This window comes from Sorex araneus, chromosome 1, assembly GCF_027595985.1.
Source record: "Sorex araneus isolate mSorAra2 chromosome 1, mSorAra2.pri, whole genome shotgun sequence".
NCBI lineage: Eukaryota > Metazoa > Chordata > Mammalia > Eulipotyphla > Soricidae > Sorex > Sorex araneus.
In genome coordinates, this window is record NC_073302.1 from 230191243 (window position 1) to 230215002 (window position 23760).

Genomic DNA, 23760 nt, shown 5'->3' on the forward strand with positions numbered 1-23760 from the left:
GGTATGAACCAAAAGGAAAGAAAAAAAACACTTAAGTTTTTTTACCCATATAATTTGCTAATGACATGCATCAAATTAAGAATAATATTGGAACCAATTCATTATACAAACTATCCAATTTGGGGGCCATACCGACAGTGCTTAGGCTCCAGGCTCCTTTCAGGGATAACTTCTGGCATTGCTGGGGGACCATGTCTAGTAGCCCTGGGACCAAACCCCCAAGTTTCAGTGTATTAAACGAAAATCATATTTTCCTTTTTTGCATGGTCAGGGGTTTGGCAAAACTCAGCAGTGATCAGGGGCTACTCCTGACATTGTTCTCAGAAGTAACATATATCCCCTATGACCATATACAATGAAAGGGATTAAAACTGCAGTTGGCAGCATAGAAAGCAGAAACCTTAATCTTCTGTACTTACTCTCTGACCCCATCTTTCCAGCTGTGCGCTAGTCATCTACAAAAACCTGACAGGTACCTAAATGCTTTTTGATGTTAAAAATATTTTTCCATGTAAAGTGTCTTTGCTTCTAACTTCCAACCCCATTTTTAAAAAGGTTCTATGTGTATCCTCTACTGTGCTCAGGGATCACTCCTGTGAGGCTGGAGCATATGTGGTTGCAGGGGTCTGTCCTTTGTTAGCAGTGTAGCAGTGTGCAAAGCAGGTGCCCTGCCCTGTACTATAGCTCTGGCCCCCAACATAAGAATTTTCATATATATTCTTTACTATTTTTTGTTGCAAGCATGTGAAGGATAGGATATTAAAAATGAATGCTAGGGTCTTGGTATGTCGTAAGGATTTTTAGCCCTTCCCTGTGTTTTTGTTTTTGTTTCTGAATTTTGAGAGTGAAATGTCTATAACTGTATTTGATATTTTAAGACATTTATTAGTTTGGTTGTAGAAGTTTTGCAAGGTTGTTGGGAATTCGTAGTGTTTCATGAACCACACATTGAGAACTGTTTTAATGAAATGCTACTTTCATATAGTCACACCTTTTTTTTATCATTTGAATTTAAGTACACTTAAGTACACTTTAGGGAATACATTACATAATTGCTCTACCAGAAAACCTCACCTTTTAATCACCATAAGAATAAACTTCTGGCCAGAAGATAGTATAGCAGGTAGGGCATGTGCCTTGCATGTGGTTGGCCCAGGTTTGATTTCCACATCCCTTTATATTTCCCTGAGCCTGCCCAGAGTGTAGACCCAGGAGTAGGCCCTGAGCACTGTAGGATGTGATCCCAAAACAAAAGCCATTAAAAAAATAAAAAGTATCCTTATGGAACTCTGGTTAATATGGGGTATAAGGCTCTTGTCCTGTGGTGACAACCACAACCCTGGTTAGGATCCCTGGCATGTCATGCAGTCCTCTGACAATTGCCTGGGCCCACTCCTGAGCATGGAGCAAAGAATACTCCCTGAACCCTGCAGAATCATCCAAATCCTTACCCTATTTCCCGCACACACAAAAACAAAAAGAAAAGAAAAAATGCCCGTGAAGGTGGAAATTCTATGCATTCCTGACAGAAGGCTATGGATTAGCTGCTATAACGGTATGACCCTCATTACCTTACTTATTTTTTAGGTTTTTGGGTTACGATTTGGCAGTGTTTTGGGAGGTATTTCATCTCAGTTCTTGGTGGATCTCTTCCTGATGATCCGGGGCTCAGATAGCTTGGATTCCTGCTATTTTAGACTATCTCATCAGTTCTTGAGTAAATTTTTGAATAGTTCTGTACTTTAGCTTTATAATCTATTGAATGGACTGAATAGCAGTAGAAGCAATTCATAGAAGAAATTTTCTTGTGCGGTTTTTGCGTAATAACACAGTTTCAATATATGACAGCTGGCTCTCATGCTTAATTTTTATAATTATAAGTACTGTCTTCTCTTTTTTAAGACTACCTTCAGGGACTGGAGATAGTATAGTGGGTAAGGCATTTGCCTTGCACATGGCCTATCTAAATTTGATCCCCAGCACTTTGGGGTGTTTACTGGGAGTAAACCCACAAAACTCATTTGCCATCTCTGCCCCTCTTTTTTTGGGGGGGGCAAACTAGAATTTGCCCTTCTAAAAAATAGATTGTATCTAGTTATACTATTTATTTTTGTTGGTCTTTTTCCCCTGAAACCCCTAATTATTAAGAAAAAAATACTAATTTTCTTAGGGGAAATGTAAACTAAATAGTTGAATATTTAGTTTTATTGCAGGATGCTTTAAACAGCATGATTTTTAATAATGGTATGCTATTGTAAGACATTCTGGTTTTCTTTTTTTTTTTTTTTTTCTTTTTAGAGAAAGACACCCCTGGGTCTCTTTATTTTTTATTTTTTGCTTTTTGGGTCACACCCAGCAATGCACAGGGGTTACTCCTGGCTCTGCACTCAGGAATCACTCCTGGCCGTGCTCAGGGGACCATATGGGATGCTGGGATTCGAACCCGGGTCGGCCGCGTGCAAGGCAAACGCCCTACCCGCTGTGCTATCACTCCAGCCCCCATTCTGGTTTTCTTAAACAAGATATTTTTCCTCTACAAAGAAATCAGTAATGTCAAAATGATCCTTGCAATGCCAGAAGACTGGAGATTTGTATTTTGGAAACAAAGGATAAAGAAGTACCCATTTAAAATGTTCTTATTGGCAGTTTAAACTCTGTAGCCCTGCTTCCAATTGAATTAACAGCCAAAATGAACCCCAAATGGCTCAATTGTTGGTACAAAGGAAGGAAATTATAAATATCAGCTATGACCTTGAGGCTAATTGTACAAACAAGCCTAGTGCAGTCATCCATGTATTTTTAAAACCTAGCATATAGATGTTAATGAGCCCCCTTAGAATTAAAACAAGATATTGTAGAAGCAACCAGTTTTGGTAAACAGCAAGACAATAAGTATTAATCCTTTAGTAATTAGATATTGCTTTCCTAAACTTTCTTTATAGGAGCAGATCCTAAATTAAAAATACAGCTCTGAAGCTCTTGCTTTCTCATCTCAGTGCCTTCATCCCTCCAAAATCAGAAACATAAAATTTGTGTGTTTTACTTTGGTGCCAAAATGTCATCTTTTCTAATAACAAGTACCTGGGTATGCTGAAGTAGTTTATACTTTTAGATTCTATGTTGAGGTAAATAGCTTAATTTGTTAGTATTACTAGATGTAGTACTTAGTATATAATAGCAAAATTACATGACTCCCATCAGGAGAGGTTTTATAAAATTGGCTGATCAATTTTACATAGAAGTTTTTTGAAATGAGATAAGCTTATTTGTAATTTCAAAAGAACGGCTTTGAGAAGGTCTGACAAAATTTCTGAATATTAGTACAAAAATTTTCTGTGAGATGTGTAAGTGGTATTTTTATTTTACCTTAACTTGAGGCTAATTTTGAAGGCCTTTCTATTATGTTAAGTATGAAGTTGTAAAAAGCTTAATGGCATTTATAAACTTAGGTTTTCATTTTTTTTACTGCCTTATAATCACTTTTCACCAATATTTTGTATTACTGAAAATACTAAATTATTTTTTAGATTTGGGCATCATTGCTTTTGTGTCTTTTTAATTGCTATATCAGAAATTGGAAAATGATTATCAAATAATAGTGGAAATTTTAGTCATAATATGTTGAATAATTTCATGTGACATTTTAACTTTCAGTATATTTCTATATAACTATTGTTTATAAAATTTTATGAGAAACAGTTTTTGTATTGACACTTAAGACATTTTGAATATTTGTATGGTTTTTGTTTTGGTAAGACATTTTATTTGTCAACTGTCTAATAACACTTTTCTTAGGTTTCCAAGTAAAATGTTGAAATAAAAGAAAGCAGGATATGTCAGGTTTTTCATGTTTGCGGAGTTGTGGTTGTAGGTCATGGGAAAATTGGGTATTTGAATCATGCAAATGTGAATCGCAGCATTTCTAAAATGAACATTTTGAACTTTAGCTTGGTATTTAAATCATAGATATTTATGTCATGATTGAATGCATTTAAATAGAAAAATGATAGGAGTCATTTCATGTTTGTCTTAAATAACCTTAGGGAAAATGATCAATGACCATGGTTATAATTCCTGGTGATCTAGATATCTGTATTTTATCTGTCAGAATTAAAATATTAAAAACATTCTGTGGTAGATTTTATATCAGCTGACTCATTAGCAATACAGTGATTTAAACTGAGTACATTTGTATTTTACTTGGGTGACTGACTTTTCTTTTCAGTGTTCTTATTAGTAAATGGCATTTGGAAAATTTGAAGAATTGAATGGAAAGTTATGTCCCAATTTATTCTTTTCTTTTTGATTTTAGATGGGAAATGTAAAGTCATAAGATCGATAGGTTGACTGTGCCAACTTATGCTTACTTTCAGAGAGAACAGGAAATGAGAATGGGTGATATGGGTCCCCGTGGAGCAATAAACATGGGAGGTAGGGATTCGAAGCAAAGACTTCGGTGACTTACTTGTGATTTTGGGGGGAACTGTACATACTGTCTGTGGTATCTCTATGTCAGTAAAAAAACTAAAACATGAAACCAACATTTTCAGTAGTGGAGTCTATTAACACATTAGATGGAAATGAAAAGATATATATGCCTAGGAAGAACTTTTTTTTTAAGGTTAAAATAATGTTTGTATTAATGGATTAATGAAAGAAACCTGTAACCAGGTTTTGATATACCCTGAAATGTTAGTTGTTGCGTTGTACCTTGGAATTGTTAGATTTTGAGTTGCAGTGTTTTAAAAACTTTTTGAGTATTTAAAAAAATTCTGTTTCAAGCTATGTTTTTGTGTAACTTTAAATCTATTTTTAGATATGACTGGTATTTAGCACTTTTAACTTGTATTACTGTGCACATAAGAACTCTTGGGGAACGTCTTTGACTTTTAAGGACATGAGTTGTGCATTGCATATTTAGTCTAATGCATATCTATAGGTTTTATGTGAAAAAATTTTTAAAGCCCCTAGATAAATACTTTCAGTGTTGATTGTACAACCAGGTTGTTCTCAAACTGTGAAAATAAGCCTAGGGAAAAGAAGTGTTTGATAAGGTAGGCCTTACTCAGTGTGGACTTTGAGGTGTCACAGGCATCACATTTGTCCTAGAAAAAGTATCTCTAAGTTGTAATCTTTACATAACCCAGATAACGATGTTGTTTCAAAGATTATATTACTGTACATTTTAGTGAATTTAACAAATACCCAGCGAGCAAATTCCATAAATTCCATATATTGCATGGAGTAAAATAATCTTAAAATTTCTAGTATGTTGAATAAGCATTTTCTATGATCAGTGTTTTTCCCAGTTAGATTATATTGAGTCATGATTTGTTGTTTACTTGGTCACTTTACTTTACTAATTCGTAGTTTCTGAGCAAATGAAGCAGAACACATGACCTTTTAACTTACAAACTTAGTCATGGGAGCTAGAGAGATAGTAATGATAGGCGGTGGGTGAAGTGCTTACTGCACATGGCCAACCCATGCTTGATCCTCAACTCCCATATGGCCCACCCAGTCCTCCCAAGAGTAAAGAGCCAGGTGTAAGCCTTGAGCACTGCATGAAAACAAACTTGGTTGTCAAGTTAGTATGATGGATAAGTGAAATAAACAGTGAACTAAGAGTGCACAGAGTTCTAAAGTTCTAATTGTGGAGCATAATTGAGTAAGGTAGTGTACAGGTACTTTCTTGACGAGGTCTCTAATAAAATTCATATTATTTTTAGGATTATAAGGGTATAGATTACAACTTTTGAAATGCTGTTACAATGACTAGTAATTAACATCAAAACCAAATTCAAAAGATTTTCTTGTCTTTTTTTTTTTAATTCTTGAAAAAAAATTCTTAGCTTCGTGGTGAGAAGTTCTTTCTCCCTCCCCCACCCCCTGTTTTTTTTCTTTTTGTGTCACACCCAGCTATGCACAGGGATTACTCCTGGCTCATGCTCTCAGGAATTACTCCTGACGGTACTCAGGGGACCATATGGGATGCTGGGAATTAAATATGGGTCGGCTGTGTGCAAGGCAAACGTCTTACCCACTGTGCTATTGCTCCAGCCCCTCCCCCACTCCTTTTAAAAATGTTTTTTGACAATCTTATCAGCATTCACTTCAAAATATTTTCTTGTTAAAAATTTAAGGAAATTTAGAAATTTTGCATCATATTCACTAGAATATTATTACAAAGCCACCCTAATTTTCAGTCCAGGTTTTCTCCTGTATAATATGGGAGTTTATCCTGAAGATTGCTTTGGATATACGAAGCATCATTATAGTTGAATGTCAGTGTTGTATTTGTGAAGTCATGTCCTGTTAATAAGTTACACTGAATGTAGCAGATGGATTTTTTTGAGGGGGTGGCCTGTAACCTGTTCCATTCCAAGTCAAGCAATTATAAAAAGACTTTATAGTGAACTTCCTGATATAAAGTAGATCTTATGGATCTTAAGTCTAAACTTAGTACCTATAAAAAGAGAAAGATGTAATGACTAGAAATTACTGTATTGGCAGTTGGAAATACTGTTTTTAAAACATATATGTTGTATGTAACAATTACATTCTATTAGTACCAGGAGGGAAAAAATACAAATCCCTCCCCCCCTTTTTTTAAAGGAAAGTTGTAAGATTTCCCTGTCCCTGTCTCATTTTTGCTTTGGGGTATATTGTTGAAGTCTACAAAAAATTATTTATTATAGGTTTGCTAAGGAAATTGAAATTTTCTTCTATAATGAAGATTCGTCAGCAAAATCTTTTTGGTATTAAGAACATAATTCTTTCTTAGAAGTTGTTACCTAATATTCACAATGTCTATAGTTTCTTGGGGGATTAGGTTGAGAAGAGCTGAATATTGCCAAGGGCCTGCTAAATAGTGAAACCTCTGCTATTCTATGGACTCAGCCATAAATGTCACATTAGGTTTTATATAGTGAGGTGTTATGTAGAGCTTGCAGTCTTTGGTTGCAGTGAAAACTTTACTGCATGCTGACACTGTTACTTGCTTTTGGGTAGTTGACCTACATGATGAAATACTGGAAGAAAATGCTAAAACAATTAGCCTTTTAAAATGAATTTTAAAATAATAAGCCAAGGATGAGTACTTAAGTTACTTAATACTTAGGTAATCAAAGTTACCTAAAAACATATGTGACTCCATTGTAAATGGATTATTATAGCTCAAACACTGATGCAATTAATGAGGAGTGCAAATGTATGATGAAAAAATACGATGGCTATCTGATTGTTCCCATTCCAAAATTTCAGCATGCTGACATTCTCAGTTTCAATAATTTATCTGTTTCACGTCAGATTTGATTGTATTTTGTTCCACTTCCTTGGTTCTGAGGGGTTATTCCTGGCTCTGTGCTCCAGGATCACTCTTAGTGGTGCTTGGTCACCATATGAGATGTCAGGGATTGAACCCGGTCAGCTGCTTGCAAGGCAAGCACAATTGCGCCGGCCCCTTCAGTTTCTTTTAGAAGAAGTTTTATAGTATTATTTCAGTGTTTTTGTTTAGATTAGTTATTTATTAATTTATATATATAAAGTTTTTAAAATAAGCCTCTAGAACGTGGGGTGTTAAGTAACTGATATCCAAGAGGTTACAGTAAAATTATATGAATTGATAGGTTTCCCCTGTTACAACTTAATAGAATTTAATACGTGATAATAAAATATTTTTAGTTAATACTTTCGCTAATTTTCTTTGCTTTTAAACTGGTAGAGTGGTGACCAGTGTTGAGGAATGTTTGGCTAAATTAAGCTAAAATAATAGTAAATAATACTTAGAGTTAACTTTCATGCGTTTATAGTTTTAAAATTTCTTAAATAATTGGCAGTCATCTCATTTGTTATAACGTGTTTGGGGTATAAAAACTACAGTATGGAGTATGAAAACTACAGTATGTGCAATTATCTTTGCACAGTAGATAATTGAGTGCTCCTTTCTCAAGAAAGCAAAATTATTTTAGTAATACTTTCATTAAATTGCCTGTGTTGTTAAATTTTTGATGTTTGCTAAACGAAGATAGGACAGCTCTAAGTATAGATTGTTTTGCATAGATGCGTTTAGCCCAGCACCAGCTGGTAACCAAGGTCCTCCTCCAATGATGGGTATGAATATGAACAACAGAGGAACTATAACTGGCCCGCCAATGGGTCCTGGTCCTGCCATGGGACCAGAAGGAGCTGCAAATCTGGGAACTCCAATGATGCCAGATAATGGAGCAGTGGTAATGTATCATGAACATTATTTTAACTATATGTGATAATGGATATTCTTGCCTCAAAGATAACTTCACACTTAGCATGATTTGGCACCTTTATTTTGGCAGTGAACATCTAATGGAGAGAAAGTAATTTTGTGAAGTTACAATGGTTTATGAAAATTAATATCCAGAGTTAGAATTAATGTCCATGGCATGCTTTTTGTCTTGAAGTTTACAGCAAATACAAATCCTGATTGCAGTTAATTTTTAGTGTCTGTTTACCAGGATTCAGTGTTTTGTGGTCAAATATTTTGACTATGTATGATCTTAGCCCATGTGAACTCATAAACTTTAATGGGAGGCAAAACTTCAGTATGTGTGATGCTCAATTTTGGGTAAACATTTTATATACAGCGGTTTGTGCTATTAATCCCAGATAAGTGAGTTTTAAAGTTACTTAATTTTATATATCTTTCAAACTTATTTAATTTGTGGACAGTATTCGGACTTGAGAGTGTGAAGATATCTTTGGTTTAAATCATTTTTCTTAGATTTGAGTATCTGTAAGGCTGGTTTATTTCCCTTAAAACTTGTCACTTTAATATATGAGACTATATTAATAAAATATTTTTTCATTCATCTGTTGTTAATACTTGCTCATTTAGAAAAAGCAAACGTGTTATGATATGTTTTGAGAAGTCACTTCAGTTGTGGCTCTCTTTTTGTTTGGGGTTTTTTTTTTCCCTCTCTCTCTTTTGGGCCACACCCAGTGATGCTCGTCTTACTCCTAGCTCTGCACTCAGTGCACTGGCAGTGCTCATGGGACCATATGGGATGCTGGGAATCGAACCTGGGTCGGCTGTGTCCAAGGCAAATGCCCTACCCACTGTGCTATCGCTCCAGCCACTCTCTTTAGTTTTGAATTGACCACAGTTACCCACGGTGCCTTCATTGCTCAGAGAGGAAGAGAGCACTGCCGAGTAACTATGGCCTTGCTTGTAAATCCATCCAAAGCTCAGAGGTGGCAAAGTGAATATGATTCTTAGAAATTACAAAGTTTAATTTCATCAGTCTAATTTTTAATGCAATATTTTTAAGAATTTGGGAAAATTATGTGTATCCTGTGATTTTTTTTTTTAACAAGTTTTTTATTGGGAAGAATGGGCAGTGCCATAATGTTTACTAGAATTAGATGGTACATTTTTCATTGAGACTATTTTATAGTGCACTAGTGAAAGTTAGTCAGGATTTATGCTACTCTGAAGTTTTTTTTGAAACTGAATCATGATAAATAACTTTAGAAATAAGCTGACTGATCCCCTGTTTCTGTCTCCATGAAGTTGTGAATGTTATTTGAATATTGATTGCCCGTAAGTTTGTTGCACTGACATTTCAGTACTGTGCTTTTGGAATTCTTTTGTTCTTTGATGAATATATGTGGTTATTATTTTGTAGATTTTTTAAATATGTCATTCAGTATATTTTAGTGAACAGTTTTTAAACTTTTCTCAGCAATAGGCATTTTAGAAAACTACCTTGGAAGTTTCCGGTTGAAATTTTATTTTTTTGTGTTTACACCAGTAATTTTTACATTAAATTTTTACATTAAAAGCTTTGTTATTGAAATTTTAATGATGTTCTTTAAAAACAGTGTGATACTGCTTTTAATTTTTTTCTGATTATTTGAGTAAAGTTTTTATTATACATGGTTATGTGCATTATAAACCTGAACAGAAAACCAAACAGTACTATAATACTGATTTAGGTAGGTTGAAGATGTCATTCACTTCATAATATCAGTCTTTTTTAATGTGTGTGTGCGCACGCTTGTGTGTGTGTGAGAGAGAGAGAGAGAGAGAGAGAGAGAGAGAGAAATTGGGCATATCATTTGCAATATGTAATTCTTCAGATGCTTCTTTGAAACACTTTTTCAAACATAGTAACTAATTAAATTGCTCCTTTCTTCCTTCTATGTATGATCCTGATTCTGCTGGACTTTCTGCTGAACTTCATGACATCACCACTTGGGATTTTGCCAATATTTCTTGTCACTTATATTTGGCGTGTTCCAAATGGACTTCATATTTATTATGTGACATTACGTAGCACAATGATAGATTTCCACAAGGACCACCGTCACAGATGGGATCACCTATGGGCAATAGAACAGGTTCTGAGACCCCTCAGGCACCAATGAGTGGTGTAGGTCCTGTTGGTGGTGGTCCTGGTGGGTTTGGTAGAGGAGGCCAAGGGGGCAACTTTGAAGGCCCTAATAAGCGTCGTAGATATTAGATATTCTTTATTTACTGGATATTTAGAGAAAACAATTTAGTGGTATGCCTTTTCACTTTTACCTGTTACTTGGAAGAAATGGTTTTATTGTTAATGTATGTAGACTTTAAAGTTTTCTTTTGTAAAACTTGAGGTTTTTGTATTTTTCTTTATTCATAAGCTTTGTAGGTTAGAACGGTAATGATGATGATGTTCATCATTGTGAATGTTAAAAATATTGTTGTGACTAGCTAAATTTAAGTATGCCATAGTACTGTGAAATCTATGTAGTTACTTAATCTCAATAAAGAAATCATTTTGGATCATTTAAAATGTTATTAGTGGTATATTCCCTTATAGTTTTGCCTAACCTTGCTATAGCAGTAATAACGTTGCTTTAATCCAGTCCATTTGACAAAATGGTTTTCTGCGTTTTAGTTTGTGCAAGTGGCACTTAGAAATGTAGTGAGAACTTTTGTCATTAAGTGTAGATAGGACAGCAGGGAGGGGTGGGATGAGGGTGCTTACATGTATGACCCATGGCTGTGCTTTGAAATCAGTTACTGTCTACATCTGAATTATTCTGAATGATTCTGAATATTTAAATATTACGAGAAGGAGTAATAAGGATCTTTATCCTTTATTATTATTTTTTTCTCAAATTAACCTGCTGAATCTTACAGGGGAAAAGAATCTGTTTGGATGGAGGCAAATTTTTATTGCTTTAAAATGATGTCTTTATAACATTATCTGCCATTTAAAATTTTTTTTTTTCTTTTCGGGTCACACCCAACAATGCTCAGGGTTTACTCCTGGCTCTGCACTCAGGGATTACTCCTGAGGTGCTTGTGGGACCACATGGGATGCTGGGGGATTGAACTCGGGTTGGCCGCATGCAAGGCAAAAGCCCTGCCCGCTGTAGTATTGCTCCGGCTCCTTAAATTTGATTTCTATATGTAGCTCTTGCCCTTCAGAATTTCTTTAAAGTATAGTTAGGTTGAATATTAAGGATTTGCTGTTTGAGTTAAAAGAATTAAGACATTTCTTGAATTTGATTTATAGAAGTATGAAGTATATGTCTTTAGAAGTATAGAGAAGTATAAGTTGTCTTAACTGCAGTTTTGTAATCTTTTTTTTTTTTTTCAAATTTGGTAATTCTCCAGGAAAACTTGTTTGATAAGTGTATTTTTTTTTCTCAAGGAGTAGCATGTCATTTTTTAAAAAATGAGGCTCATTGGAATCAGATCCTATCGATTTACTGGCAGATACACATTCTGTTTTTCAAAACCAAGCAGAAACTGGTTTTATAACATAATGCTTGTTCCAAAACACTGCTATATATTTAAGTCACTGCTATATATTTAAATATCTATGAGTGATGTTTAATTAAAAATGAAATTTAGGAATCATTTTCCATCAAAAATCCAATGCATCAGTCTCAGCTCAAAATAGGTATTTCTTATGTAACATTTCAGTTTATTATTACCATGCTTTTTATTAGCATTTTTATGGTTATGTTTTGTTTTAAAATAAACTTTAAAAAATTACCTCTTTATGGGGATGTTTTCTGGTGTTTTTTTCTGGGGGGCATGTTTTTGACAAATCTGGCTAAAAGTTGACTTAAAATAGTGAATTATGAAGCAATTGACATGCATTCTTTTGTATAAATTAATTTTTGTATACACTTATAGGATGTTAAATTTTTAAACAATAGTATGAATGAAATTTTCTAAAGTTTGCAGTATTCCTAGTAGTTTTTATTTCAACACATTTTTGACATCTGGAGATTGTAAAATAGTCAAAAGTTGTTGTCTTTTATGTTTTCCATGATTAAGTGTTTTGAGTGGAAGTTTTAATTTGATAATGTGCGGTGAATTTTACATTAGCTAATATTTTTAAGTGAGTTGTTGCAGTTAAATATACTTTCCCATCTTTATTTTACTCATAATCTTTAGGTGAATTTTAGCTTTGTATTTTGTTTCAAAGCTGAATTATGATTGGGAGAAATTTGAACCTTTGATGTTAATACCAAACTATTTGGCCAAGGAGACTGGGAAATTCTCTTTAAGATTTATCCAAGAACATTTGAATGCCTATGCGCAAAGAGATGTCTTCATCTCCAGTTCAACTCTGGCTCCAAGAACAGAGTTCTCCACAACTTTCCCCCTGCATCAAGAAAAATCTTGTTCCAGTACTTGCCAAGTTTACCTGGGGGATCAGTCAGCTTCTGAGTGAGAGTCAAGTGGAGCATCTGTGAACTCCTAGTTACTCAGTTTTTAGTGTTTTTGTATTAAACAATTTTGTGGCTAATTCGGTCATTTTGACTTGTGAATTATTATATCACAAAAGTTTTTTTATGTCATTTGCATAAAAGTGGTAGAAATAAAAATAAAGAATAGTATTAGCATTTCTAGAAAATAAGTGTGAATTTGTCATATTTGCCTCAGTAATTCCTCTCAAAGGTAATATTAAAACAATCTTCTTATGATATGAGAATATTATGTTTTTGTGTGATCATTTTTAACTCTAAACTTAAAGACTGTAGGATTTAGGTTTCGTGTGCTCTTTGTGATTAATATATAAAATAAAGGAACATTCATTTTTTCAATTTTATTTTACCAGTGTATAATGTCAATATTTTCTTGTTTATTTTGAAAATAAATTTATTTACATCCAGCGTTGAATGAACTTTTAGTTTTCTCATACTTCATAAAGTTCGATTTGTTCTAAGTCTTGAGAGTTAAAATTTTTTTAATAATTAGTGCTGAGCATTCGGTGGAAGAGCTCATAATTGTTTTTGATTCTAAAATGTGTGTAATACTCAGAGGGAACTACCTGTTTTACCCAGAATTGCCATTTAGTAGAACATTTTGAACAAGGATAGTTACTGAAATATTGTCTCTTATTACCCAAATACTATCTCTTGCATTTTATATTGAAACATTGGAATATTATTTGTTCATATATTGTAATTGCTGAATTTTAGTATGCATGATTAATAGTCATTAATGGGGTTAATCTAGATTCTTAATTAGAAAAAAACATGATATTGGATGGAAGGAACTTATGTTTAAAAAATATGATCAAAAGTATGGTTCAGGTTTGGGAATATATTATCAAGTTAATAAAAAAAAAAAGGGGCATATTTTGTAATAATAGAGGAAGCTTCCTGGGAATTGGTGGGGTATTTATATGTTGTGTTTTTGCTTCTGAAATTTAACATCTAATAGTAGTTACTGAAAATTGACATGTTAACAATGCTTTTTAAAATTCAGACTTATTTTTACAAGTAAGGTTGTGAATTCCTTTTATGACTCATAGGTCTAGTAATTGTAAATGATTTTGTGTTTTACTTCTATAGATAAGAATATGCATTAACGATCAGGCATTAGCAGGGACTCTGGTCTATGAGCATACATTAAGGAAATAGCTATCCATTCATAAGTTATGTATTATAGTGTGGGTTTATTTTATCGTAGTTCCATTCCTTACATGAGTAAATCTACATCAGTTTGTTCACTCCATTTATGTGAAATGCTGTAGGCTTGTAGTTTCCAAGTCAAATGAGGTCAGGTAATGTATGACTACAATTATATCTACATAGAGTATATTATACAATCGATTTTGGGGAAATAACTATCAGATCTTAGAACTTTATACTGTGATCTATAAAATTTGATGATAAGCATTGTATGTGAGCTTATTTTTATATCAAAACCATTTACAGTTGAAAATTTTCTTTTGTTTCCTCATTTAATTGAGTTAAAATGATTGAAATTTGAATCTAATGACTGAATATTTAAATGTTCTACCAACGTGCTAGCTTACCTTGACAGGATCTTTTTTTTTAACTAAGTTTGAACTGTAATTATCTCTCACTTGTTTCTTTAGTACTCTTTGATTATATTTTTATTATCTGGTAAAATGAGCAGTATGTACTTTGTTATATACTTAGTTTTCCTTTAAAATAGTAATTCTATATTTTCTTGAACAAAGATAGCAAATATTTTAGTTTAACTAGAGTTCATCCGTAGATATGAATTTTTTCAAAATTATCACACTGCAGCAAATAAATTATGTTGACTTATGTTTTTCAAAATTTCTAAAATAGCTCAGAATTTTTGTTTCTGTTTTGAAGATATGAATTTTCAAAGAATTTGTGTTCTGCTTGTAATGTGAATAATTTTTTTTCAAATCTGCCCATTTTATTTATTTTTTTTAAATTTTGCTTTTTGGGTCACACCTGGCTCTGCACTCAGGAATTACCCCTTGTGGTGCTCAGGGCACCAACCCTCTGTGCTATCTCTCCAGCCCCAGATCTGCCCATTTTTAAATGTTAATAAAATTTAAGTTCTGTCTTGTAGAAAAATCCAAATTTTCTGTGAATGCAGTTAGCCTGGATTCAGACATGAATCAGAGCTGGAGCAATAGCACGGTGGGTAGGGTGTTTGATGTGCTCTAGACTGACCAGGATTTGATCCCCAACATCTCATATGGTCCCCTGAGCACTGCCAGGAGTAATTCCTGGGTGCATCGACAGGTGTGACTCAAAAAGCAAAAAAAAGGGGGGGAGGGGGAAATTAGGTAAAATTAAGTTGAATATGCGTTTTCCTTTTAAATATTTCCTCATGTTTAGATAACTAGTCAACTGTCATTACTAATTAATGAAACGTTCTACATAATCTGCATAATGCGTATTTGTTTTCCTTTTGGGGTCACACCTAGCAGTGCTCAGGGGCTACTCCCAGCACTTGGGAAACCTGGTGTGGTTGCTGTGAGGGTGGAGCTGGTGCCTGCTTAGCCTGCTAAGTTCTTTCCAGCTGCACCGTGTAAGTTGGTTGGTGGTGGCGAAGCGTCTGAAATTGATGCTGATATTAAAAATTGACATGGTTTTGGGGATTTCTGGGGGGTGGAGGGGGATTTGGCTTTTTGGATCACACCCGGCAATGCACAGGGGTCACTTCTGGCTCATGCACTTAGGAATTAACTCCTGGCAGTGCTCAGGGGGATCATGTGGGATGCTGGTATTTGTACCCAGGTTGGCCGAGTGCAAGGCAAACCCCCTACCCGCTGTGCTATCATTCCAGCCCTTTGCTTTGTTTTTTAAACTCATTATTGAGTCAACATAACTTTTATTATATATTTTACTTTAAGGGTAGAAACACCTCTGTTAAGTAATATCAAGTTAAATAGCTGCAGTGACCAATAATGTGTAACTTTGTGTGGTTACCTAAGACATTATTTTTAGTTTTTTAAAATACACAATGTCAATGATTAGACTTGTGCATGTGAATAAGAATCTGCTGTGTGAAAATAAAACATTTTATATCTTGCCAGAATGCTTTTTTTTCTTTCGTATTTAAAAGAGCAGAAGTATTTCAAATCTAGTGAGTTGTTTTAGATTTATAAATGTTGTCGGGTAGGTTTTTGTTTACTTTGTTTTTGTTTCATTTGTTTTGACACTGGGTAAATAACTGAATTTACGTATGGTGATTTTCCTTTAATAGTTTTCAACTAGGAACCAGAGAAATAGTACTAAGGTTAAGGTTCTTATCTAACATGCAGTTGTGGCCATACAGCCCTCTTCGTCCTCTTAGCACACCTGGTTGTTGCCCTTCCTACCCCACTGAATATATTTTTTACCTTTTAATATTCATACAGTGATTTCTTACTATGTGGGTTTTTTTTGTGTTTTTTTGGGGGGGTCACACCCTGTGATACTCAGGAGTATCTCCTGGTTCTGCACTGAGGAATTCCTCTGGTATTGCTTGAATAGTGGTGGGAGGCTGGGGATCATGTGGGGTGCCAGGAGTGAACTCATCTGCAAGGCAAATGCCCTACCTCCTATTCTGGCCCCTTGTTTGCTTTTTAATTTGGCAGAATATGTTCATATTTGTGAACTTGTTTAGACTTTTTAAATGTTGGGATTACTTTGGAGTTAATAGTAGCTAATTAACGCTAAATTTCGCTTACAGATTTTTTTTTGCTTTTTGGGTCACACCCAACGATGGGCAGGGGTTACTCCTGGCTATGCACTCAGGAATTGCTCCTTGCGGTGCTCAGGGGACAATATGGGATGCTGGGAATCGAACCCGGGCTGGCCGAGTGCAAGGCAAACACGCTACCCACTGTGCTATCGCTCCAGCCCCTCTCTTTACAGATTTTATGGGAAACATCTTTTATTCAAAATTTCACTGTTGGTTTTTTTTTTTTTTTTTTTGCTGCCTGTTGTTCACGGATCATTCCTGATGGTGCTCAGGGGGACTACATGGAGTACCAGGGATCTGACCAGGTCAGCTGTGTGCAAGGAGATACGTATCTCTCTGCTATACATCTCCCCAGCCCTTCTTTATTTCACTGGAGCAGTATGAGTCAGAGGCCCTGCTGTATCTTGGACCCTTTTAAATAAGTGAGAAATAAGTTGAAAAGCAAATCCCCGTACTAAGTAAAGGATAGGAACCATGAATTTTATTTAATTTTTATTTTTATTTATTTATTTATTTATTTTGCTGTTTTGGTATTGGGTCATACCCAGGAATGCACAGGGGTTACTCCTGGCTCATGCACTCAGGAATTAACTCCTGGCGGTGCTCAGGGGACCATTTGGGATGCTGGGAATCTAACCCGGGTCAGCCTCGTGCAAGGCAAACGCCCTAGCCACTCTGCTATCGCTCCAGCCCCAGAAGCCATGAACTCTTAAACCAGTGGATCTCGCAGTCTGCATTAATGTCAGGTAGAGCATTCATCTTGAATACACATAATGTGTATTTCTAACAAATTCTCAGGTAATAGTAATAATTTGGGACGTCAAAACTTTGGCAGTTTATTATCTTCTTACTATTTCTTTTGTTTCGAGGGGCCTAGCAATGCTCAGGGGTTACTATTCGCTCTGCACTCAAGAATCACTCGTGCCTGGCTTAGGGAACAGCTGGAGATAAAGCCCACATTGGTTGGCTACATGCAAGGCAAGCACCCGAACTGCTGCACCGTCTTTCCAGCTCTCTCGCACATTATTTTCAAACTCTTTTTGCTCCTTTTTGGGTGGTGGTGGTGGTCAGAGTTCACTCCTGGCAGACTCGGGTCCATCTAGAGATCCAGAGATTTAGTCTTGTGCTGTACTATTTCTCTAGCTCCTGAATTTAAGAATTTTTTAAAAGTTTGTCGAGCATAGATCTTATGCTTTCTAAAGGATTTTCGCTTCACGGTAAACTCCCACAAAGAGAAATAAAACCATGTAAATATCTTCTGTCAGTATATTTGAACATACATATCCCAAGGGTGAAGATACTAGAAAAGTGTCTGGTCTTACTTTCTTTGTAATGGTGAATAGAATGACACCATTTTCCTTGAGGTATAATTGGTTCACATATGGCTCATATGTTCCAGATATCTAATGGTACCACATGAAACCAAGTAGGAGTGTGTTTCGTCTCATCTAAGAGTATGTGGGTAAATTTCTCGATATACTTGATTTTTTTCCCATTGAGAATTTCCTTAATCAAATAATTTTCTCTCCTTTGGTAATTATTTAAAGAAAACTACAGTGGTTTAGACTACTGACATTTTCTGACTCAGGTATGGTGTTATGAGCTACTTTGCTGCCATCCCAATAATACACACAGACACATTGGCCTTCCCATACTAAGAAGCTCTAAAAGGTTTAGTTTTATCGATACAGTTCAGATTTATGAAGAGTGCTTAAGGAAATAGGTAGTTTTTTAAATAGTTGCTGATGATGTTAAATTAGGTTTAATCAATAGTCACTATTCTTAATTAGGAATGGAACTCAAGGAAATTGAAAGAGACAAATCTGTAGTTTGAGACTGGAGATACAATACAGAAAGTATTCAGTCTAAATTTTTGCTGTGCATATGTAATATATATAGGAGGAGTTAGCTAATTTATGAACTAGTGTTTATAAAATGTTCTAAAGTGGTTCAGTCTTTTTTTTTTTTTTTGGTGGGGTTTCCACACCACCAGTGGTCAAGGGTTACTCCTGTCTCTGCTCCGGGTTTGTCCTGGCGTACTTGGGATCAGAAGGAGCACCATGATTGCTGGGCTCCCTGGCCCCAGTGGGTAAATCTTCTAGCCTATGAATGGATGGGATAATCTCCAGTGCCCTTCCAACCTCATCCTTTACCCCTTGGTCAGTAAACACGAAGGTTATTTTCATTTTGCTGGATGTTTTTGTAGGTTTTTTTTTTTTTTCCTTTTTTGGTCATACCTGGCGATGTACAGGGGTCACTTCTTGCTCTGCACTCAGGAATTAACCCTAGTGGTGCTCAGGGGACCATATGGGATGCTGGGAATCAAACCTGGATCAGCTGCGTGCAAGGCAAACACCCTACCCGCTGTGCTATCTCTCCAGCCCCTGTTTTTGTAGTTCTTTTAAGAAATACAAAAGTGAAATATGGTCGTCACCTCTTCCAATTTCAGGTCACTTCGTCGGACTCTTGGACAGTACGTGGTGAACATCTTATTTCATCTTTCCAATATTCTCAATACTACAACACAGTATTTGTCACTCTGTATTTCTAGAGTCAATGTGAGGAAAACTCATGGTGGAAAATCAAGAACTGAGTACCCAAGACCTCTTAAAGCACTTGAATGGAAATTATATATATATATATATTTTTTTTCTTGGTCTCTATATAGTAAGAAAATAATGTTGGTCTTTGCCTCCTTTTCCGCTTGAGGTCAGATGGTTGACAAGAAATGGTTGAAGTGTTGTGATAATATCTCTGATTATCATAGAATCAATTTATCTCTATAAAACAGATTGCCTATTAGTGTTTCATAGTCTCAGGATAAAGATAGCCAGTAGAGAATGTTACAAGTTTCCAACTTTTAATAGAACTTAGATTATATATTCTATCCTTTAGAGAAGTATTGTGAGGGAGAGAAAGAAAATGTAGGATGGATGAACGTGAATCAGAATGGAAACTGAGAGACTGGAGTTACAAAAGATGTTTTACAGTATCTGATGTAAAGGTTATACAAGTCAGTATTTTCTTCATGGTTTGGCCAACCTAAATAAAGTGTTGTTTTGATGCTGGCACCTCGCATACTTTGGAGATAAGAGAAACTGTCAAGTGCAGAGGACTTCTGTTTCCTTGCATCTGTGTGAGACCCAAGTTTGAAGCACTGCAAAGAACAACTGCACCATCAGTATAGCCCCCAAACCAAATACAGCCTCTGTTGTAAAGGAAAGAAGAGCTTTCTGGAGTGTCCAATCCCTTTTTGTCTCTCCAGAAAAACAGCCTGTGTGTGGGGTTTCAACCTTCGGCCTTTCATGTGCTGTGCTACAGCCAGCCTGTCCTATTTTCTCTGTATTGAGACTTCCCTCTTGTGTTTTTGATTGGATTTTGCACTGGCCTTTTTCTTTGCATTAAAGAAAATGTTAGATGAGCCAAATGTGGGAGCAAAGAGCAGTTTACAGGGAAAAGATACATCCAAGGAATCACGCAGCAGCTTCTCTTTTCTTTGTTGGTGTGATTTTCTCTGCAGACTTCTCACATGTGCTAATCATATATCATACAGTAAAAGGTCTGTGTGCCGGTTCTTCTCACCATTGAACTCGGATCAGTGGATTATTCAGGAGAATAAATCTCTAAAATGTGTGTTATGAAGGGAACACCTAATGCTCTTCCTGACTTTCTTGGGGTTTAGAGATTGAAGAAGTACTACTTCGTAGAAACATTTGACAAAAGACTTTTTTGTATCTTCGATGTTGATATTTCCCAAGGAAGAATTTAAAACTTTTCCTAGATGATGGAATTGTGATCTGGTTAATAATCAGTTATTGGTATGAATATTTTTGTGGAATGAAAATAATAGAATGAATTTAAATTAATTGGTTTTTAACTCAAACTTAAAATATTTTTCTCCATAGCTAATTTATAGTATAGGAGATAAATTTTTCGTTTGTTTTGTGCTACACTGAAAATGTTCAGGGGTACAATGCTTAGGGGTTACTCCTGATTGCGCTCAGGAATTACTCTTGGTGATGCTCAGGGGACCAATGTGATATGGTATGCCAGGGATGGAGTCTGGGTCAGCTGTGTGCAAAGCAAGTGCCCTACCGCCAGTACTATTACTGTAGCCTTGACTTAAATATTTAACACTTCCTAGAACCATGGTTGAATTCTCTTTTTACTAAACGTGACTTGGATTCTAAGATTGTTCAATTACTTCTGCTTTATATAGGTTTTCATAATCCAGCATTTGCTATGTATCACTGCTTTAGTTTTTCATGTTCTTTTTCTTACCTCCTGTCTCTCTCTCTCTCCCCTCTCCCTCTCCCCCCTTACCTCTTTTTTTCCCCCTCTCCCCTCTTGGGTCACAGCTGGTGACAGGCTTACTCCAGGCTCTGTACTCAGGAATTACTCCATGAGATGCTTTCAGGACCAAATGGCATTCCCAGGATAAAACCAGGTCCATCATGTGCTGCTGTGCTCCACTTAACTTCTCTCTTGATCCCACAGCATCCTCCGGAGACTTCTCTGAGCTAGGCTGGTCTATTGACCCTTTGGAATATACACGCTGTTTTTATCTTTTTGATTTTTATAATGTTTTTCACAATTTATTACATTCTATATTATAACGCCAATCCCACCACCATTATGTCATTTTCACAACTATCACCCATTCCTTCACCAATACCAGGCCCTAAATTTTGTGTTGATGTTATATATAATTTCGTCAAACATGATTTGAAAAGCTTTGCTTTGTCGGAAAGAGTGTGAAGATCTTTGTATCTCACCCTGGAGCCATTAAGCCCTTGCATAAGCAATAAGTAACATGTTGATACGGGTTGGATGCTACTATTTTTAATTGTGATTGGATGCTTTCTCCTTCACATCCCAACCAGTGTGGTGTGCTACTCCTAGTACATCAGTGGTGTAGAGTATGAGCATTTGCAGCTGCGTGCTCCAGGAATTCTAAAATTTTTAATGGGGTTAAGTGGGCTGGAGCATTAGCACAGCAGTAGGGCATTTGCCTTGCAGGTGGCAGACCCAGGTTCGATTCCTCTGCCTCTCTCGGAGAGCCCAGCAAGCTACCGAGAGTATCTCACCCACATGGGCAGAGCCTGGCAGGCTACCCGTGGCGTATTCGATATGCCAAAAACAGTAACAAGTCTCAAAATGGAGAAGTTACTGGTGTCCGCTCGAGCAAATCAATGAGCACCGGAGTGACAGTGACAGTGATATGGCTGGAGTTAATTTTTTTAGTTGGGTGGTGATTTGGGGGTCTGGAGGCATCTCTGCAGCTATTTGATCTCTTCCAAGATTTATTTGTCAGACTAAATCATGGTGGTTAATGAGCTTATATGGTGCCTGAGACAGGTCATGGGTGTAACTGCCTCCAGAGGTCCAGGAAGAGCCAGGGGTGGGGAGAGGTCACCCATCCCTGACCCTGAGAACCTAGAGATTTCGGTCATAAAACCCACACACACACTTAAGTTTTTCAGCAGATTCGTTCATGGGTGAGACTCATCCCTGCCTGTGCAGATTGGATGTGAGCATGGCTGGGACTGGGTTCTGAAGGTTTTCGGTTGCCAAGGCTCTGGGCTATGGAGGACTCATCCACTCTCCGCCAGGGTGCCCTGGATATGAGGGTCGTGATGTGGGACCTGTAAGCCTCTGAGAGCCTCTCAGGAACATGCGCTCTGTCTCTGCTCTCCCCTTCCTGCGTATTGAGTATGGGGTAGCCACAGGTTGCCTGTCAGCCAGGCAGTTTCCTCTCTGCCTTGGTGAGCGCTTCCCAAAGTGGTACTGGGTCTACTTGGTTATCATTCAGTAGACACTTTAGAATTCATGTTGCAAATGAACTGATTCCCAGTTTGTCCTGCTGGGGGAAGGGGGGCAGTGGGAGGGATTTCCCAAGTGCTGCCCTGGGGCCACTTCCCGCTGTTGTCAGTGGGTGTGCTGGTCCTGCACTGGTGACATTACCTGGCCGTGGCCATGCTTGGGGGCCTTCGGGCTATACCTGGTGGTCCAGGGGAGGAAGAGGTGGTGTTTGGAATTAAAACAGATTGGTTGCAAGCAAGATATTTGACTCTCTTAACACTGTATTACATCTCTGGTCTTTCCTGTTTTTTAATCATTTTAATCATTTCATTTTGGGATATGTGACTGATAGTTATTGTGTATTTGCCATTATTTATTTTTTTAATTTTAAAGAGGTTTTGGGTCACACAGATGGTCCTCTGCGTTCATTCCAAGCTCTCTGCTCAGGGATTGTAGCTGGTGGTATGGAGCAGGGAGTAGGATTACTGGGGTTCAAACTAGGATTGTCAGTATGCAAACACTTCCCTGCTGTGCTCTGCCCCTTTTTGGGCTTCATTCTGAAAATAGTGTATGAGCTGGAGGACTCTAGTGTGGTGTTGTAAGCTCTTCCATGGACACAGGTTTGGTTCCCTGAACTGCTGAAGGTTGCTACTGAGCACTGCCCTCGCTCCCAGAGTAACTGTTTCATCACTCTGTTAAAGGTAACTTCAGTTGTTCTTCCATCCTGAGGCCATTCCCTGAGGCTGTCCTCAGGCTGTGGTTTGTGCCATGTGGTTAAGGTGGTGGATTGCTTTCTTTTGGTACTCGGGATCACTTTACTGAGGATTAAACCCGCACATTTTGCATTGCAAACTATTGAGTTCCAGCTTATTTATTGAGCACTAGCCCGCAGAGGAGCTTGTGTATGAAAGTGTTACTACTGTATTGTCATGATACTGGTGTTTTTTTTTAACACTACTTGTTCAATAAAATTAATGACTTTATTTTCCTCCCCCAAAAACAAGGCCCACAAATGAATTATATCTTGCTTTCTTGGGAGGAGCCTAGATTTGTAGATGTGGACCGGTTCTACTGATTGGGAATGTGTTTCTGCATGGTGTTGGTGAATGGCTATGTAAGCGGGATGTCGGCTCAGTGCTAGACTGGCAGAGCGGTGTAGACAATAGGGGTCTGCTCTTCACCAGCTGCAGATGTAGTGGAAACTAAAATGAAGCACAATCATAATGCAATGCAGGAAAAGTCGAAGAACACTATTAAAATAGTACCTTTTAATAATCGATTTGAGCGGCTGGAGCTATAGCACAGTGGGTAGGACATTTGTCTTGCACTTGGCTGACCCGGGTTCGATTCCCAGCATCCCATATGGCCATATGATCACCCAAGCACCGCCAGGAGTGATTCCTGAGTGCAGAGCCAGGAGTAACCCCTGAGCATTGCTGCGTATGACCTAAAAAGGAAAAAAAAATCAACTTGAGATTTTAATTTGGTGTACA

At 36.7% G+C, this 23760-nt stretch overlaps 1 protein-coding gene across 3 annotated transcripts in view; it reads left to right on the top strand.

Moving 5' to 3' along the window:
• Positions 1-23760, top strand: part of PSPC1 (paraspeckle component 1) — an 84372-nt gene that overhangs the window by 45169 nt on the left and 15443 nt on the right. Inside the window, exons 7-9 of one of the 3 annotated variants that reach the window (XM_004604510.2) lie at positions 4374-4431; positions 8062-8231; positions 10314-12033. The exons of 1 other annotated variant lie outside the window; for it this stretch is intronic. In XM_004604510.2, the coding sequence (XP_004604567.1) occupies positions 4374-4431; positions 8062-8231; positions 10314-10499 (414 nt within the window). In that variant the 3' untranslated portion in view covers positions 10500-12033. Of the gene's footprint in view, positions 1-4373; positions 4432-8061; positions 8232-10313; positions 12034-16737; positions 16771-23760 lie in introns of those variants that run through there. One more of the 3 variants, XR_008628421.1, reaches the window with a different exon arrangement.